Here is a 20731-nt window from a genome sequence, read left to right as displayed (position 1 = left end):
AATGTAGTTGTAAACTGTACTGAAAACTATTGCTTAAATTGTATAAAGTGTAAGCTGTGTAGTAATCAGGTGTGCTAGCTTGGTGGAATTACCACCCAGCACCCATCTCTGCGCAGAAATGAATTAAACAAATATGTCGACTCTGTGTGTTTTCTCGGCTCATTGCACACCAGGTGAAAGAACCCTTCTTTAGGACAACATGCCTAGCAATCACTCACAGGATACTTGACCCACCCTCCTCGACCCACCCTCCTCAACGCACACCTCCATCCAACAACACAACTCCCTCTCCTCAGACCCAAACAACACACCTCCTCCCCAACACCTACACCTACCTACACCTCCCCAACACAACTTCACCCTCCTGCACTCCTCCTGCCCTACCACCAACAAACACCCTCCACTTCCTCCATCGGCGGTGGGCGGGCGGCCCCACAAACCCTCCACAACTTACAACGCCCACTAAACCTACAACCACACCCCACACACTCCTCCATCACTTCACTCCCTCTCCTCCTTGCATTGCTGCAGCTCCACTCTCACCCCCTCCCTCTTCTCTAGGCCTCTGCCTATCAATCACTCACAGCCGGCTTCACCCACCCTCCTCAACGCACACCTCCATCCAACAACACAACTCCCTCTCCTCAGACACAAACAACGCAGCTCCTTAGCAGTAGCCACACCTACCTACACCTCCCCAACACAACTTCACGCCTCCTGCACTCCTCCTTCCCTACCTCTCCTTTCCTGCTAGCAGCAAGCACCCTCTAGTTCTTCAGGGGTCCCCACAAAGCCTCTACAACTTCCAAAAGTGTCCACCAAAGGTCCGAGCAGAGCCCAGGTGCTGCTGCGTCATTTCTTTGCCTCTGTTAGCTCTGTTATCTCATTTTCAGTTTTCAGGAAATTGCAAGAATGGTGAAGCCAAACCACACAATGAATATTTAGTATTTGTGACTCCTGCCTGTTGTGAGGAATGGCCTCTTTTTGGATCATAACTCTTTTTTAAATCTCTCTGCCTCAAGTGCACAAGACTTCTCATCCTTAGGAGATGGAAGAGTCATTTGTGCTAATCAGTCTTTCTCCTGCCAAAATATGATTGACCTCCTGAAGAAGGCAGTTAGCAGAGATGAACCTTTATCTGTAATGAAAGATATGCTATTTCTGCATTACCAAAGGACAGTGAAACAATCCACTGTTTTCCAGTCTCTTATCTTGTCGGACACTGGAAGTTAAGCAGGGCTGGACCTGCATATATAGGTGCACTGAGCACCTACAAGGTAGTCAAATACCTACCTAAGCTAATCAAATAAAGCCTTAGATACCTACAATGTATATGCTGCAGTGCTTAACTTTTAGGTGCCCAGCCCTCCAAACATCCAAAGTCCTGTGTTAAACAGCTTGACTACCTATACTGTGCCTGTGAAAGTTCAGCACCTCAGAAAAATTACATAAAACAGGCAGTGTGCTGAGTACCACTGGCCAGGAGACACAGAAACCTGAGGCTTCCAGTTTATCTGAATTTCTATCCTCTTCCAAAGAGCTAATGCTTGGCTCAGGGTCTCTTGTAGGTACCCTTGTCCATTCAAAATCCAGAGAGGATTAAATTTACTAGCTCAAATGTGCAGCAGAGTGGAGACAGCTGCTGCTGACCCTAACTGGTACCTCCACACACCACAACTCTGTGCTCAGTTTGTATCTGGAAGCAGAATGGCTTGTCAACTTAGTCCCACGTTCAGATAACACACACTACCTCTCAGCAGACCTAATTCACTCAGGTGAAGTGTCTCACTGTCACAGTATCACTACCTCAAGTTTCAGTACTAGGTTGGGGGGGGGGGGCCTGTGCTGCCTTCCACTGCACAGTATACGAATGTAATACCTCTGTGGATGAGGTGCCAAGGGTGGGAAATAGTTTGCAGGATAAAGCAATGGTACCCATCCAACTGCATTTACTATCCAACGATGGTAAATGCAGTTGGATGAAGTGTACCAACTCTCATTCATGTAATACAGAGTTCATTTACTTACTGAAGAAAATCTGCTAAAACACCACAAAGAATGCATTTACCCACTTTTTTATTTACCCACTTTCTTGTTTTCTCAACAAATGAGTTTACACAGTTCATAATTTATAACCATACTGCCATGATGAGGGCTTGAGCCCTAGCTTCAAACATATGAGACAGCAGTGTAACAGCTGTGTTGGTTCTCTGCATTTATTGCAGAGGGAAGAATCCTCTTATGTTCTAAAACAAACAAAAACATCCAGTTTTAGACACCACCCCTAAAGAATTACCATGTAGAAAGTAAAAAGCTTGTTTCAAAGAAACAGTAAACCCATGCTTTCATTAATGGCAGATAGTCAGATAGAAGCATTATGAACTGGAAAAGCTAAAGCTCAGGTGCAGAGTCCGTTCCACCAGTTCTGCAAGAGTTATGAATCGTGTGCTTCACACTAAGCCAGCACACATTGACTGCATTATGCTGATGACTCTGCTGTCTTCGAGAAAATTTCTATGTCATACTAAAAAGTCAACATTTTCCTTGAGAACAATATACTTTCAATTGAACAAGTAAAACAAAGTCCTTCATCAAAAATCCATGCTTTGCCATAAAACAGTTTCTGTGAAAAATTTCCTCTAAGTCCTCATGGTGGTTTAGCTAATGAGGAAATCATGCATGAGTCTACACTCATCATAGACCCCTTCATGTAGATCCATTCAAGGTAGACTCATTTATGATGAGAGGGTGTAAAGAGGACAGGACCAGACTCTTCTCAGTGGTGCCCAGTGACAGAACAAGAGGTAATGGGCAAAAACTGAAACATGGGAAATTGCACTTGAACACAAGAAAACACTTCTTTACCATGAGGGTGACTGAGCACTGGCACAGGTTGCCCAGAGAGGTTGAGGCATTTCCTTCCTTGGAGATACTGAAAAGTTGTCTGGACACAATCCTGGGCAACGTGCTCTAGGTGACCCTGCTTGAGCAGGAGGGTTGGACTAGACGCTCTCCAGAGGTCCCTCAACAACCCCAACTGTTATGTGATTCATCCATGCGCCTACATTTTTAGGAGTAATTAAATTGTTTGTGTTTTTCTTTGCTATGTTGGAGACTTCATATATGGGAAGGATTTCTATATACACTACTTTAACTATCACAAAGTATAGTTAAACCAGGATAGTTCCGCCTGTATAATCCCTTTTATGCCACTATAAATCTCAGTCTGATTTACACTTAGTCACTTCTAAACATATAAAAGCTAACTTGGGGAAAAGGCAGTCAAACCAGAATAAGAATGTTTACAGTGGAAATCAAGCCACTTTAATTAAAGGAAATTAAATTTATACCTTATAATTTAAGAGGATATTGTCCTTCTGTGGAAAAATGCATAAACAGGGTCTTGGCACAGATTTGCTCTCAGGTAAAACTAAAGCAGATCTTTTGTTAGAGGCTGTGAGGAACTCAGCATCCTGAATTCCCATGGATTCCCTCGATTGGAGGTTTGAGAACAGAAACAAAATATGAAGATTTGTATAAACCTGAACATTGCTTTCTGTGATGTAACAAGATACAGAGCTTTTAGAACAGTTATGCATTTGTCATGCTTATCTCTGCATTTAACAAACCTCCCTATGAACCACTGTGCATTATTCATCAGGTATGCAGCAGCACTGCAGATTCTGTTCAAGGTTTTGAGATTGTATTACATATCTGAAATATACCTACCTTTCACTGACAAGACCTTTGAGAATATTCCATTATTGGGCAGGAGGTTTGAACTGAGCATACTTTTTAATGAATAGTTTATTCACAGAAAAAAATAATATCGGCTGACTGATAATTGTGAATTTAACCTAAATTTACCAAGTACCTTTGAACCTATTTTCACATGAGGGAGAGAGGATAGGACGTTATTAAAAAATGTCTGTTTTAGCATTTTTGAAAGAAGCTATTTCAATTCTTCAAGATAGATTTACACTGCCAGTAGTTATGGACATTACAGTGGCAATTAGCCAATACCATTAGAAAAGTTAGAAAGCTAAATAAACAGTGTTTAATAGAATGTTCCAATATAGAGAGATCATCTATGTACTTTTTAGACTAACAGTACTTTTATTTCTGGTTACAGAAAACAGATGGAAACATAGTTTTTTATAAAGCCTAAGACAGAAAAAAACAACCACTGCATTCATGTTATTTTGTATTTAAAATAGAAAACATCATAACATTGTCTTTGCAAGAAGACTGATAAATTCTGATGGTGAACAGAATCTAAGCTTCTTTTTATTATTAAGTGTGTTTAATATCTAAACTGATTTTTGAAGACCTCCTACAGGGTGAATATTCCTCTTCAGTCGAGCTGAGGTAAAAACACTGGTTAGCTTTTTTCACAAATCCTTTTTTATCAGTCTTGCACCCAACATGGTTAACACAGTTAGATTTGGTCTCATAAGATGCTCCAAGCCTTCAACTTCTACTGAAATTATCAGGGATTCAACTGCATAAAATGCTGAAACCTAATGAATATAATGGACTGCAATTAGCCTTTTGTGGTTTGCTATGTCCTTCTGCTTTAAACACATACAAGGGTCATGCTTACTGGAGAGAAATTATTGAGTGAACTGATTAACAGTAAACCACACAAAACTTAATAGAAGTATTCCTTTAATATGTATATATTCTGGTTTTTAATAGTGTCTTTATTGCTCGAAGTGCCAAAATAATTAGAGAAAAGAATGCTTTTAAGGAGCTTTCAACTCAGGTAGAGACAGGAAGAAGTGGAAGTCAGATGAGAAAATTTGTTTTATGAACAGACTGATTCTGCTTATTTTGAAATGAAGGCAAAAATGTTCATGACTTCAAGAAGTGCCTCTGATTTTTTTTTCAGAAAGTTTGTGTGTTTATTAAAATCGATGACCAAATATTTTCATATAAGCTTTGTGTTAGTGATCAAGCAAAACATCTTTTTTTTTTTTTAAATTACAGAGACATATCCCTGTTCCAGGCAAACACTGAAGACACACAGGTACATTTCCACTGGGATTTCAGCTGCTCAGCTGCCCTAGGGCAAGTCTTAGCATAGGCACTACTAATATTTATACTATAATGCTGGCACAGCTGCAGCCTACCCATAACTTGGTAGTCAAATCCCATGCACTCATATGAATCGCCAGTGCAACTACCGTAGTCGTTAGTGGAACAAGTCTGGAACTCACAATAAAACATATCCTCTCCTCAATGCATGGCATATAAACAGTATATAAAAATATCACAGTGAAAATTTCTCACGCTATTGTTTTAAACTGAATCTTGAGTTCATCCAGCAGCACACTGGGCATAAATTCATTTTCTCTACATAATTATCAAAGTGACTGTACAATTAGCATGCAAACTCTTGAAATAGCTCTGTTATCATCACAGCATTCACAAAATGTAAATTTGTGTCAATGATGTCATTCACAAATTGTCAATTTGTCATAGGACAGTTAAAAAGTGAGCATTCAATATCCATATCCTCACTACAGAAGTCATACAGCAAATGTATCATCATAGCAATAATTACAGTCTGCAGTATATTCTCACCACTATCACACAGTGTCACTGTGCACATTTATTCTTATTGCATGTTGCTTTTACTGTAGCTCAGCCTTTCTTGTTTTCTTGTTTGGTGTGCTTATACTGTTTCTGTACTCTTTTCACAGTAGCTGTTACAATTAAGGCCAGATGTCCCCCCAAAAAACCCCAAATAATTACCCCAGCAATTAGCAGCTTAAAGGAAAAGCCTTTGAATAAGTCACCTGCTCTGCTCAAATGAATCATCAGTTAAGGACCATCCCTGAGAACTTAAGGTCAGTAAGGACTTTTTCTTCAGATGAAAATGGGCTAATAGAGATTTTGCCTTGCAGTACTCACATGATCCCACAGCTACCACAGAAAAGGCATAATATACATCAGGAAGGTGTAATACATTAGTGTAACAACTGCTGCATCCTCAAATACGCAGGAATTTTATTTCATTAGAATATAAAGTGCCCATTCTCCCATGAGGAGCTAGTAGAAATACCAGATATTTACTGGATACCTAAAGGAAAGAGTGCAACTGACTCGAGTGGGTCCTTAGGGAATGTGTAACTAATGGACAGGAAACTATCCATTTGTGTTACCTATCCTGTCACCTATCCTGTCCACTTTCTCAAAGCATAATCCCCTGAACATCATCTACTTTCTCTTTTGAATACCCCATTAATGCAGTTTCCTGGGACAGAAAGAATGGGGAGATTTCCAAAAACCCTCAAAACACTTCTTGATATTCTAGATCAATTTTCCCTCCTTTCACTTTAACTCAAATTTCCCAATACATTGTGTATATCGTCCTAAACACACTTTGCTTCCAAATGACCACTGCTGTTTGGCTGGACCCTTTCTAATAGAGTGATATCAACAAGGTGATGCAATAGTAATAATACTGCCAGTTCATTTTTTCAGGTGTGAAGGAGAGATCTCAAATATATAACGTGTTTGAAAAACAAAGGGATCCCTCCCAGGATACACACCTCATTCTGAACTTGGAAAGCGTCTAGAAAGCAGCAATGTCAGACACCTCTCCTTTCCCAACACGCGAAAGGGTCCTTCAGAGTACAGTGTAGTTGCTCACTAGACTGCCCACATTAACACCAGCAACATTAGCATAGAATTCAGGCACCACCAGCTCAGGCACCTGCAATACTGCATGGTCACTGCTGGACTTCATAGCTGTTTGTAGGCACCGGATCAGGTCTGCTGGGGAAGGCCGGCTAGTTGCATTCCACTGCCAGCAGGACTTCATGATGCTATACCTGTAAGAGAGAGAAGTAGGGAGGAGCTGGGAATGAGAAGTATCAACATAAAGTTTTGCTACAGTTAAGCCATCTCATACTTCAGTTAGAAACTGAAAAGGGGAAAAGATTGAGTTTAGTGTTCCCTTTTGAAAGAGCAGATGGGATTCCTTATGGGCAAAAGTGCCTCTCAGTATTCAACAACTGTCTTCACAAGAGGAACTATAACACCTAAGATCATTCCCCATGGTTGTTTAGTTTATTTCAGGGATAATTCCACAGCTTTCAGGAAAGCTGGAAAGGAAAAAATTACTCCAGAATAGTCCTGCACCATGCAGGGAAGCAGGGGAACAACAAAATGAAAGACAATAAAACAGAAACAACATCAAATTTCAAAAGTGTGAAAGAGAGTTTTGGGTAATCAAGGTTTCATGCAACAGAATCCAGCAAGAGGAGGGGGCAGATATGTAAGAACAAATCTCCTCAGCTAAGAGATAACTGTCTAGTTTTATTTGTCTCAAATGGTATGGCTTTTTTCACTTCCATTTAGCTTTGCAGATCTCCAATTCAATTGTCCATAAATCAAGTGGCCTTACATGGCTTGCTGGCAGCTTGAGGGCCGTTTCATGATGTTCCGTTCCTGCAGGTATGGTAAAATGTCAGAAGGTGGCACCTCAGGATATGGTGGAGCACCTGGAAGGGGAAAGGAATAACAGCAGAAAAAAATATAAAGGAATGGTTGCAGACAGCAACTTTTGCGTAAGAATGCCTTCCTTTCCTACTAAAACTGATTCTTATTTTCCTACCACAATTCCCGCTGACAGAAAATGTAAAAGGATCTGTCAAGACTGTGCAGGTTGGGAAAAATAGGATACTTATTTAAGTGCCAACTTTACAATCTCAGATTTCAGACTCTGGATCTTAACTTGTTAATTGGCTTCCTTATATCCTTTTTTTAAATTTAATCTTCTTACCTAATGTAACCATTTCATATAGTAGAATTCCAAAAGACCATCTGCAAGAAAAGAAAACAAAACAATGTTAAGTTTCCATTATTGACTGAATGAATGAGGTAGCTAGTTTAAACAAGTACAAACAACTAGGCATGACTGACAGAAATGAGAAGGTATGAGCTACAAGGTGGAGTATTGTGCTGGAAATAAATATGCCTTACCATGAAGTTCAGGGCATGAAATGATACATAAAGAAGTGAAAGAGACAGGCCTAACAGCCAGATGAACTTCCAGTCCAAAAATGAAATCATACATGTCTGCCTTGATGCTGGGGGGTTTCTTCAGGAGTCGCTCTGGTGCCTGCCACTTGAGGGGCACAATCTGTGTGACCGAGCTGGCACCATATGTGTGAGTTTCATAGGCCAGCCCCAAACCACAGAGTTTGGCAGTGAAGTTCTGCTGAAGAAGGACATTCCTGGCAGCAACATCACCATGGAACAGCTTCTTCTGCTCTAGGTAACCCTGGGAAGTTGGAGAAGAAGGACATCATGGTCATTTTAAAGGGAATTTTAAATAAAAGAAATTTTCATTTAGTTCATACCCAGCATCCACGCTGCAGAACAGAGGTGTGTGCTCAGAAGAACAACGCAAATATATCTGGCTTATCTTTAACAAAGCATATCCTCAATGCTTAGACCAAGAAGTTTCAACACCATGCAGAGACTTGTGTTGCAAGCAAGCCAGCAGGAAAAAAGGCAGCAAATCTGAGCAGACTTACCAGAGCTGCTGCAACATGCTGTCCAACTTCATATACCTGCCTCTCAGTGATGTCATAGGGGATACTGTCCATTGTCATTACATCCTAAAGACAAAAGAGCAAACCTTGGAACAAACAAATGCCACAGCTGTTGGTTCCTTCTAATCTGATAAAATAAGTGCTATCTAATCTTATGCTCTCCCAGACAAATTCTCAGATCAACAGTAGAGTGACTGAAAGATAAGGGCACATGTATGGGCAGTGCTGACAGATGATATGCTGGGTAAGATGAGTACACTAGAGACAACTGGCGGATAAATTGAAGAGTGGAAAGAGATAAATAGGTTAGACAGGAAAGGGCATAATGACAATGAAGAATGACACTCCACACAGATGAATGAAAGAAATACTAGATATTAGACTGATGAGTAGAAAAACACACTTATAACATAAGAATGAGCATCTAGGATCAGACCAACAGTCCCTCTCTCTCACTACCCTGTCTCTAACAGTGACCCTACGTGGACGGCCAATGAGAGAGAGAATAAGGTAAGAATATGATGCTTTTCCTGAGTAGGCTTCCAGCCCCCAACTATTTTCCGCTCAAGAAACTCCTGAGATGATTAGGTTTCAACATGTCCAGTAACCTTTAACAGGTTATATTCCATGAATTTATTCAACCTTATCTTGAACCCATGTGAAGTCTCAACATCCACAACATTCAGTGACAAGAAGTTCCATTAGTCAACTACCTACTGCATGAAGAACCACCTCCATTCGTTTGCTTTGAATGTGGCAGTTACTAGCTTTAATTGCTTCCACTTCATCCTTCTACTGAACAATATAGTGAGCGATCTCTCTGTATTTTGTGTTCCAGATGTGGGAGAATGATGGATTTATACAACAGCATTTTGTTTATATACCTTTCTTAATAATTCCTAATATTTGGTTTCTTTTTTCGTCTGAGTTGACAGTTTCATGAGACCAAATGTCTTCATAGAATCAGTCCCATGATTTCATTGCTTATCAGCAATGGTCAGATTTAAGCCCATTGGTTTATATGTGGAGCAAGGATTGCTCTTCTACATGCATCGTTTCATTTTTATCTATGCTGAATTCCATTTATCCCTTTTATTGGCCAGTCTCCCAGTCTTGGAAGATCCTTCTGCAAGTCTTCACAGTCAGCCCTTGCCCTTACTTGCCCTTGCTATCATCAGTAAACTTCATCACCTCACTGTTAATCCTGTTCTCTAGGCCATTGATACATATAATTGATAGATATAATGAACAGCACCAGGTCCTAGCATATATCCCAGCACACCTTCATTGTTGACCTCTATCCATTGCAAATACTGACCTCACACTTATATGCTCTGTTTTCTGTCCAATCAATTAGTTATCATTCAAGGACCTTCTTCCTGATATCATGATTGCTCTATTTCCTTAAAAGTTTTTGTGGGGGACTTTGTTGAAAGCTTTTTAGAAACTGAGGTAGTTGCATCAACTCTCATTCCTATTCCAATGCCTGCTGACCCCTTCAAGGAACTCCAATGGCCTGCAAAGTAGGTCTGTAGTCTTTACAAAAAGCATGTCAACTTTGTCAACTTTATATTGTATTTATCCAGGCATCCACTATTTCTATTCCAGTTCAGATTGGTATGGAGCATTTTTGCAGGTACGGAAATAGTTTAGACAGATACAGATGGATACATGGACAAATGAAAAGAATCTTCTATGACTTATGGATTGATATGTACCTAAGCCGTTTAAGAAGATATTCCATCATTTCTTTTGACTCACCTTCCGACATGTCCATAGAAAGGTCAATAGGTCACCAAGAGACACATCCTCCATGACCATATAAAGTGGGAGCTGGTCTACACAGCATCCAACCAATTCAACCAGGTTCTCATGATGGCCAAGATTTTGATGGAATTTAATCCTTCCCAGGAAATCCTTTATTTCCCAGGGATCAGCCAGATCTGAAAGAACCAAAAAAAAACCCTAGTCTGTCACCCCACGGAGGCAGCAAAGAAAAGGGCAAACAGCTTGAACATCAACCTGAGCAGCAACCTTCTTTGGTCCTGACATAGTGCTTTTGAATAAATACTTGAAGGACCAAAATGCCACTCTGGCTAGCTAACATGATGCTGAACACGCCTTGCTCATGCTCAATAGTTACTGCAGAGCTCTGTTCAGCATCACGTCTTTGATACAGAGAGCCGTACCAAAATGGATTCCTATCATGTGCGTTACCTTGTAAGGCTTTCAGTATGACAGTCTTAGTCCTCCTGGAGTTCTCAGTTTCCAGTTCTGCCCTGTAGATACTCCCATAGCTGCCATGGTGTATCAGCTCCAAGGTGCCTGGTGAGAGTTTCTCTCGTGGTATCTCCAGTTCTTTGAGAGTCAAGGATGCAGAATTTAGCAGCCTTTTCACAGTTGTCTCACTCAGCTGGATGTAGGAGTTCTCTGCTGAGCTGGTTTCCTGCTGATTCTTGTCGTTCACTGGCAAAACAAATACAGATGATGCATAAATATAGAGGTGACAATGCCCATTCATCTACTCCCTTTAATTTGTACCCCATACTGGTTTTGGGAATCAGGATGAGGTGAGGAGATGTTGTATGTTCCTTATCCTAGCCCTTGAAAGGTGAAGGTGACTTTATCTCCCATTCTATTTGATGAAAAGATAAAATGAGTCCAGAGACCTCTACTATATTTAACTATGACAATGTTCTTGCTGCGTAAGACACCTCTGTACTTGATTTCCATGTGGTGAAGCAACAACCATTTCATTTCTCACCAGCTACAAGTCGTTACAAAAGAGACATGCACAGGATGTTCACACAAAGGCTTTATATTTTTTTTCAATTATTTCCCTTAATATAGACTGATTATGCTTTTTCCTGTGCAGAAACAAAAATAGTTCAGATCTGAATTTGCTGCCCCATGGCAGCATGTTTTTGCAGTAATGACAGCCCTTTTCCCTTCCTCCTCCCCAGTACCTGTTCTGTCTGTTTCCAGTTGTCCCCACAGGAAGTGAGAGACAGCCGCTTGAAACAAAATGTCTTTAATGATAGTGCAGAAAGTGGATTAATTAGATGTGATTTACATCAAAAAGATTAATGCACAATTACCCTTGTGAAACTATCCTTGCAGCAGCACCCATGAAGGCTGTAACATAAACAGAATTTGAAGCTCTCAAGCGATTTTACTATAGCATATTAATCATCCTACGGATATATGGTACACTGGTTTAGATTCCTCAGATCCATTTATACTACAGATTCCATTATTTCTACCGCAAGTCGGGTAAAAGAGGGTTCCCAATTTTCCTAATGCTCACTGGGCTGATGAATACCACCGCTTAGGCTCTTCAGAAATTCTACTGTCTAACAGCTCAAGCAATGGGAAATGGGATTGACTTGTGGCCACTGAAACCAACACTCCTTCCTCTGTTCTGAAAACTATGATGTTACCTTGGTGTCCGGATGGTGATGATTCCTCCTGATTTGTTCTCATGCCTCGACAGTGGAGCCAAAGGATCACACTTACCAGGATGATAAAAGCACCCACAAGGAGAACTGGGATAACGATCACTTCAGTCTGATATTCACGCACAACTCTCAGCAGAAAAAGAAAATGGGAAGACAAGGAATGAGCAACATTGCTATGAAAATGACTGTGTGCAGCATTGCTTGATGCACACTGATTCTGTACAACAGAGTAGTAATAATTTACTATAGTAATTTTCAACCCCAAAAGTATGCGTATCCACCCTGTGCTCCCTGGAATAGCAACTGAAAACTTTCATTGCTGATTATCTAAACCTTCTGAAGCCACTAGGACTCTTGCACCTCAGGTCAATTACTTAGATGCCCAAATACAGAAGCTAGAAATTGTAGCCATATGCCTAAGTATCATCCACTAGTGAAATGTAGCTGTCCCTGGGAGAGAGGTAGGAAGGACATGGGAAAGGCTGGCAGCTTTTGAGCCTTTACAAGTCCTTGTAACAGTGCAATTAGAGTTTTAGCTTGTTCCATTAAAATTATACGAAGCATTTTAAAGATATAGGGTGGAGTCACCTGATTTGGACTGAAGACATTGCAATTAACTAGAATGTTGCAGTTAACTAACTCTCTTAGGTCCCCAGGTTTGGAGGTGGTGCTATTCTTGTGTGAGGCATGACCCCATTTCAGGTCTCAGACAGAAACTGATGGAATCAAAATCTCACAAGATTGGTCCTTAGGAAAGCAGCAGAGAATCTATGTTTTGAGGTCTTAACCTCATCTTATGTCTCACTCAAGGCACAAATACTCTAAGATGACTAATATTTTGTAAGATGAATCCCCCCCTCCATGACTAAAGGCTGCATTCACATAAAAGTTTCTACCCTGAGATACAAAGCAGGGAAAGCTCAGTGAAGTTATTCTGTGTGGGCTTGGGATGGTGTTAGAGGAGAGTAAAAGGCTTTGCCCACTTTTAGCAAAGTTGGCCTTGTTCAGCATATGAAACTTTATTAAAGGAAGAAGTGCAGCCTTATGAATCTTACCGCACAGCTTGTCATTGCTGCTGCATTCCAGTAGCATGCGTGTCAATCTTCTTACATCCCCTACCATGTTCAATTACAAACAAGTATCGCCAACCTCTGTCTTCTGCATAGACATGAAGAATATTAATAAAAGTTGTCAAGAGGACAGGAAGATTTATGAAAAAGTGGATGGGCTGAATATGGAGATTTCCACTCCTTTGTCATTGCTACTTAAGTTAGCGGCAGTGCGAAGAAGGAGCACAGGAACTTAGAAGCTTAGAGAATGACATGGGATATCCAGTACCAAATTCTGACAAGAATTTAAAAGTTTTTCTATAGTGCTACACAAGCAGTTACATACCTCTAGGCCTACAAGCTGGCATATGAACGAACATTCATAATCATTAACTCAATTATATACAAATAATCTAGCTAATACATTTCTTAGATGCCAGAATGACTCAGCCTTTTATCTTCTGGTTCACAGCAAATGAACAGATCACAAAGCAAGCATATAAAATGTCTGTCATGGTTGCCACACTTGCCACAACTCGTATAATTGCTCCACAGACACAGGGGAACAAGAAGTCTTGCCGTTAGGGCTCCCTAATACGGCCTCCATAACGTTGCCAGGTCTATAATTAACCTGAATCACAACATATGTAACTCTCCCTAATGTCCATGAAAGCATACTTGTAGTTGAAATTCCACAGTCTGTGCAAGCATGCACCTTTCCAGCTGTAATTTCAGCTATTGCTAGACTAATCCCTTAGCATTTGCAGCCATACACCTACAAAACCTTCTGATTGTGTAAGTACATTTGTCATGTATACAGCCTCACTCAGATAGAGCTAGATTCACCAGTGTATACCAGTGACTTTGTATTGTGCTAGGATTGAAACACAGCTGCAGCCCCTCCCAAACACATACTTGATACAGAATTTCAGCTGTGCTATATTAGAGGGGAAGCTTAAAGCAGACAAGAGGTATGGAGTATCTGGCCCATAATTCTATTTATTTTTCCATGAAGATCCTTTCAAAGATTAACTTTTATTTTTTCCATGTTCACTTCCTATCTCTTCTTTTCATATGAAGGAAATGCTTGTGCCTGTAAATGTCTGTCTATGCAAAAACCCTGTAGAAATTTGTATTTCAGTAAAAGTTGATATTACGTGGGCTTTTTTATTCTCTTGAGAACATATAAGACTTTCAGAAGATGTACCACTGCTACACAAAGCCTACTATTTTTGCTGATGATAGATTTAAGTAATAGGCATGGGCTTAGTGGTGCTGCACTGATTTACATCAACAGAGGATCTGGACTATTATTTCTAAATTGTGAGAATCAACATGGTGAATGGTGATGGCTGACAGAAAGGCAAGGCATGTACAGTTAGCCACTGTTACTTATAAACATTACCAGAAGTTTAACACCTTCAGCTTCACAAACAATTTCACCTAGAATGTTTTATAGGCAATGGGACCTTGATCTTGTAAGTACTTACTTTATTTTCAGCCATACATAGAAGGCTATTACCCTCAAGAAAAATGTTAGTAACAATATGACATTCTTATAAGTACTAATAGGGTTTATGGAAATTGATGGTACATAAGACAATTAACAGATTTTTGTTCTCAAGGTTAAAAATGAGGAGTAAATTTATGCTTTTACCAGTTGTACAAGAGAGGTAGGGTAAAGGGGAAAAGAGGAATAGATCCACACTTTAAAATATTGCAAAAAGTCTATTTCATTTTTTTATTTATTTTGATTCTTAATACGTTAACAAATTCACCTGTTTTCATGGTGTGGCTGTAAAGTGAGTCAAGCCGAAAGAGTAATGATACAACAATAAAATCAATGCAAGCTTCTCAGATACACTCTGAAAGCAAGCAAACTAAGGAAACCTACACTGGATACAACGCGTATGCACACTCGCACACAAATGCATAAGTACAATGCTAAGGGGAACAGTCCTAGCTTCTTTCATTCTCAGACAGATACGTTTACATATCAGCTATGCTATGTTGTGTCAAGACCAGTGCTATCTAGGTCAGGAGAATCAGGAAGCTGAACAATATATTCTGTATTACTTCAATTTAGAATTTTCATTGCACAGTTGGTGCAATCACAGGTAAATTGTCAGCTTAGTTTATGATGATGATGATGATGATTATTATTAATATTATTATTATTATTATTATGCACACACTGATATCTACTCTCTAAAATTCTTGGATCTTCATTTCTCTTTATTGTTTACTTTCAAAAATACATTTGCTTCAACAGCCTGCTCTCCTTGCCTGGGCCTATCTAATCTTTCAGCTATTATTCTGATTTTCTTCTTCTTCAGTTGAAACTCCTTGGCCTGAATCTTTATTTTTGTTGTTTACACAGATTCTGGAATTTTCCTTTTTCTCTTGGGCACATGTTTTTTCATTAGATCCTCTATTGTGAAGCAAATCAATGAGACTTGACATCTTACTTTAAAAAAACAGTCTGGTGTAGTTAGGAATGTAATAGAAAAATAAAATATAATAGGTAACAATCATAGTACTAGGCCATTCTTCTTTCAGAATGTCAAGGACCAAGGTAATAGTGATATGTTCCAGTTCAGCTTCAAATTCCAAAGACATCTTTAAGACACCTTACCTTTGATACAGTGATAAGAACGCAATTTAAAATTTCTGAAACAAAGCTTCTCAAAACAAAGGAGTGAAGAGAAGTAACAATGGGCAGTGAAGATCTCTGCAAATGAGTTTTTGAAAGGTACTTGTTCCCCTGAAGGGAGCTCAGAGATAGGAAACAGGGTTTCCACTAAACAGATTTGGAGAAATGGGAAATCTTGTGTTGTAGCAGAAGGAAATTAATATGAATCAATCCAGATACAAAGGCCTTAAGGACAAAGCTTGATGCTTTATTAACTCTATTCAGATATTACACAGTAACAAGTGGACTGCAGCAATGATGGCAGTCAGCCTTTCTTTGATCCTGAATCCAAAGCCCCTTGGGCAAGCTAAATGCACAACAACAATCATAGTAACTAGAAATGGCAGAAGCTGCTACCCTTAGACAATGGGACACACTGCAAACCTTCAGCAAAAGCTACAGGCAACAATGTTTGCAAACCGGTGCTATGAGACTACTTGGTAAACTGGGGGGGAGGGGTAGTAATTACACAATCATACCTTTGGTGACAGTTCCAGGTCAGTGAGCCCCCATGTCTGTCCTTCACTGACCCCTTATTGCCACTCTGTGCCCATTTGCCAATGTAATGAAAAAAAAAGCCGTTTTAACTTTTAGACATGTTTGTTCACCACACTGGTCTGCCACTCCAGTAATTTTGACACAGCACAGGGCAACATGGGGACGGGAATAAGTAGCCAAAAGAGGGCAGCTGTGGGAGGGTTGCTTAAATCAGTTCAAGAAGACTCAATACTGAATATGAACTGAGCTGAATGCAACTGCTGAGTTGCAATGCAACTGAGCTGAATTAAGTGCTCACCACTGCCAAAAGAGGGGAATATCTCTTTTCTTCTCTCTCTCTTCCCACTCCTCCTTGTTCTGCTCCCATCTGAGCAATTGACCACAAGGTAAACTGATTGAAAACACTAAGCTAATAGAAGAATATTCACCTTTGTTTTCCCACTTTAATTTCCTGTCATTTTAGTGAGTGGTATCAGTTTGCCAAGTAATTAAGCAAGTGCCAAAGAAGGCTCAAGGAAGTGGCAGGAGCACACATCCAGAAGCAGCAACAGGGAAGATGGATCTCCCATTACTGAGGACGGTGAATGGCTAATTTGTCTACAGTCACATTGTAAAAACATTCTGTGTCAATACAGTTCGATAGGCATTGTATGCCAGCATAAGCCCTACTATGATTTTTTCCACCCTCTGTCATTCATTCCCACATGCATGCGGGATAAGGGGGGATACCTTTACTTAGCACTACCACAAGCATTCACATAGATATGCTGCAACGTGGATTGGAAAGCTGTTCTGCCCTAAAATTAACCATCCTCTCTTGCCTGTTACACTGGACTTACTTTCTCAGCAGTCTTAATTTATGCTATTTAAATTGCTAGGATGTAAGAGTCAAGAAGCCTTAGTAACAGACATAATTGTGAACACTGAAAAGAAATAGAAACATAAAGTTCTATATGTCCACAGTAAACAATGGAATAGTTGGCTTGAGAACTGTAAGCATGGAAACTGCCTGCCATTTGTTCCTAACATGTTCAGAAAAATAAGATGTTGTATATATTCACTGTAAATAAATAGTTTCATCCATGAAAATGCCTGATTTGGAACATCAGTTCTCATTATCAAAACAAATTTGTAAATCCATGAGTACTGATTAGCTATTCTGGCTAAAGGAATGGCTGATTAAATTAATTAAGTACTGTGCAAATAAAGGCTAGGATTAACTGAGATCTTCATTAGATCCTTTAAAATACATATTGTATGAGCTGATGTGGGAATTAATGCAGTTATTTCTCCAGACTTCCTGACTGGTATTAACTGCACATCACTTTATTATCAAAATATCCTTACACTACTCATAAAGACCAATTGTAATATGACTTCAGGTAGGTAAAGCACAGCTGAATAGTTACTCACTTCAATCTAGCATATTGCCTAGGTGATAAAAGGCAAAATAAATTCTTTAACCACGATGACTTCTATATAATTTCTAGCAACAGAAGAATCATATTCTCAGGCTTTTCCAGTCACCATTCCTGTATTGCTTTTATTATTTTCTTCCTCTGTTTATATGACATATGTTTATATGAACATGGCCCCAAGTCTTGGCTCAGACAGTCACTGTGCACAAATGGACTGCTCTAGCCATGCAGATGAAAGGGTTTGTGCTACTGAGGAATTGTAGAAACCAGAATGGTGAGGATACCACAATGCATGGGCTCAGGAGAGCCTAGCTGCTGTGGACAAGACATGTGAGAGAAGAGGGAGAAGAAAAGGAGCATGGAAAAGCAGATAGCAAAACAGAGATTTGTTCCTCTGTAGTGTCTACCGTTTTACTAAAACCAGCATACCACGTTAATCAAAAACAATTCCCACAGAACTAACAGAACTAACAACTGATACCATAGGGACATACTTCTGCAGAAAGCTATGTATCTGTTACACTGCATGTCCTGTCTCTCAATTCTTCTGCCTTCAGTAGAGTTTACTGACTATTTCCAACACCCTGGCAGTCTCCAAGGAGTTCATGATATCCTGGAAGGTTTCTGTGGCTCATCAGGTTATGTCATCTCTTGCCATAATGTGCCTCTGAGCTACTAAGCAGCATCTCCAACTATGTAGAATGGGGAATTCTGTTGATTCAGTCCTGGTCATAACGTATCAGAGCTGCCTCACTTCTATCCTGAATAAGACTTGCAGATAATATCCTATAGCTTGTTGTACTGGCATGTGATAAATTCTCAGCTATAAAGATTTGGTAATCTAACTCACATTCATACCAGCCAGTAGCCGTAACACCTTGTAAGAAAACAAAGTGTTTCAAAAAACAACATACAGTGACTTGAGATTTTCTCTTGGCCAAAAATTACTAGCAGTGCCTGAACATCAGAGCAGGCTAGCTGCTACTGAACCATATTAAGGAGTGAAAGAAAATAAGGATGACCACTTCTGAAGAGCTAGATCATGGAGAAAACAGCAAATAATGAGTTTCATGCTGCTATTTGAACAGGTGAATAACATGGCAAACTGGGTTCCCTTCTGCTCATGGGAGCAGCAAATAATAGGCAAAGTCAGCAGTCACTACTGCACTGAGAAATATGGGTGAGGAGGACCCTGCACTACTGTGCTTTTACACTACCGAGGTTAGTCCAAACCAGCACCACATCACTAGATATATACAAGATCTCATAATGCTAAGTTTTGCTTAGACTATCTCAAGAAATGAATTGATTTGTGCAGCATGAGGAAGTTCTGAGTACAGAAGTCTGATATTGTGCAGAAACTGAACAGTGACTAAGACAATTTTTGTCTAATGCAGGCAAGCCATACATATAATTTCTGAAATATTAATATCTATCTTCATCTGATTCCCTCTGAATTGAGGCCACAATAAATTATTTCTCATAGGTAATCTGAAAAAATAAAATCAAAAAGCCCTGAGGAATACATTAACCTGAAGATCTTAGTGAGAAAGCTGTTTAGCATATGAAAGTCTGGAGGCCAGATTCTGGACAGCACACTCTTGCCTATTACTTTCATTTATGCAGTTCAAAATCACTTGCTACTTTTGAAAATGCGGGTCATTCTGTCTCTGTCTTACTAACTGAACTCTGATTTTGTTGGCAGCTGCAAGCATGGAGTGTGTAAAAAACCCTAGCACAAACTCAATATAGATATTCTGGAACATTGTGCCAGTAAAAGCTGCGAGAGGATATAAGAAGAATGAAGGAGCTTTTAAAAGGACTGCACATACATGTATTTCTTGTTGTAAGAAAAATACTGCGTGATATTATATTACTGAATAATGGCTTAAGAAATAGAACACGAACCTGCTTTTATAAATTCTTTAGCACAAGTTGAAGTTGTGTACATAATTTTAGCTTCAAAATTTCCCAACTTTTTGATGTTTATTTGCACATTTAATGTAGATTTTGTTTATACATTGAATAGGCAGCTCATGCACACACATACACACATATATATGTGCACAGGTAAACACGTAGAAAAATCTAGATATCTGCACCACGTTGGGTTAAAGGTAACTTCTTTATAGTTGAGTGACAATGATGGAAATCAAATGCTAATTAGATCAGAATCTGTCCCTAGGTATGTATTACTTAACCAAGCACTAAATATATTTAAATATGCATGCATAGTATTACCCTGCACTGTTCCTAATGGACTAAGACTAATTTTATACAAAATTTATTTTCTTTGTTATTTTCCTTCTGGTTAAAATATGCCTGTAAGTTATTCCATTTAAATCAACCTGAGTGTAGAAGACACACCTCTCTTTTCTTCTCAAGCCCCCAAATCATCAGGATAACATAAATTTATTACTACAGGTAACTTCAATATAAACAATAAGTACATGCACAGATGTACTCGCATGCATACATACATGCACTCACACCTATAGACTCTGTATAGTTATATCTGAGTTCAGGACACATGTTAATAAAAGTCTTTTCAAAGATTTAAATATTCATTATCTAATCTTCTCGCAGTGTTTTCTCTCACTTACCTGAATTACACCACTTCTCTTGCCCTGCCCTAGTCTCTCCCTGGAGCTGGTCTCCTGCGGCTTTCCAGTTTGTTTGAGGCCACTTCTGATAATGCTGATGGTTATACCTCGTGTGGTTGTTAACTAAGTTACTCCTTAGTGATTTTCCTACCCCAGACCTGTCCGACTTCAGTTCTTTACTTCTCAAAGTCTTCTCAGCTGTCTCCCCAGAGGGATCATGTGATTGTTATGTCTCACATACCAGCTGATAGGTAGGCAGACACTGGTAAAACGGGTCTGCCTGGCTTCTATGCATAAACTGTTCACCCTCTGACGATAGAGACAACCAAGGCAAAGCGTCCTCGGGTGGGGTCCTCAGTGCATAATGTGAAAGGCAGGCAAACAGATCAAGTGGGATGGACTAACATAACAGACAAACAGTGATCACACACTTCAGATGAAAGGTT

General features: G+C 39.6%; 1 protein-coding gene across 3 annotated transcripts; it reads right to left on the bottom strand.

Moving 5' to 3' along the window:
* Positions 1 to 4037: 4037 nt before the first annotated feature.
* Positions 4038 to 20589, bottom strand: STYK1 (serine/threonine/tyrosine kinase 1). Of its 3 annotated transcripts, none has more exons than XM_068954614.1 (10): positions 20286 to 20589; positions 13081 to 13183; positions 12008 to 12151; positions 10785 to 11033; positions 10329 to 10510; positions 8550 to 8633; positions 8085 to 8293; positions 7793 to 7833; positions 7415 to 7511; positions 4038 to 6839 (listed from the first exon to the last, which is right to left on the bottom strand). In XM_068954614.1, the coding sequence occupies exons 2-10, from the start codon at positions 13145 to 13147 to the stop codon at positions 6635 to 6637; spliced, it is 1278 nt and encodes a 425-aa protein (XP_068810715.1). In that variant the 5' UTR covers positions 13148 to 13183; positions 20286 to 20589; the 3' UTR covers positions 4038 to 6634. The 3 variants fall into 3 exon arrangements, 2 of the variants coding, with proteins under 2 accessions (XP_068810715.1, XP_068810724.1); XM_068954623.1 differs by having other exon boundaries at positions 4102 to 6839; positions 12008 to 12134; XR_011142882.1 differs by having other exon boundaries at positions 4889 to 6839; positions 7993 to 8293.
* Between the last annotated feature and the right edge of the window lie 142 nt (positions 20590 to 20731).

The sequence above is a fragment of the Struthio camelus genome, chromosome 1, assembly GCF_040807025.1.
Source record: "Struthio camelus isolate bStrCam1 chromosome 1, bStrCam1.hap1, whole genome shotgun sequence".
NCBI lineage: Eukaryota > Metazoa > Chordata > Aves > Struthioniformes > Struthionidae > Struthio > Struthio camelus.
The sequence above is the reverse complement of the archived record's forward strand: the minus strand, read 5'-3'. Positions and strand labels throughout refer to the sequence as shown.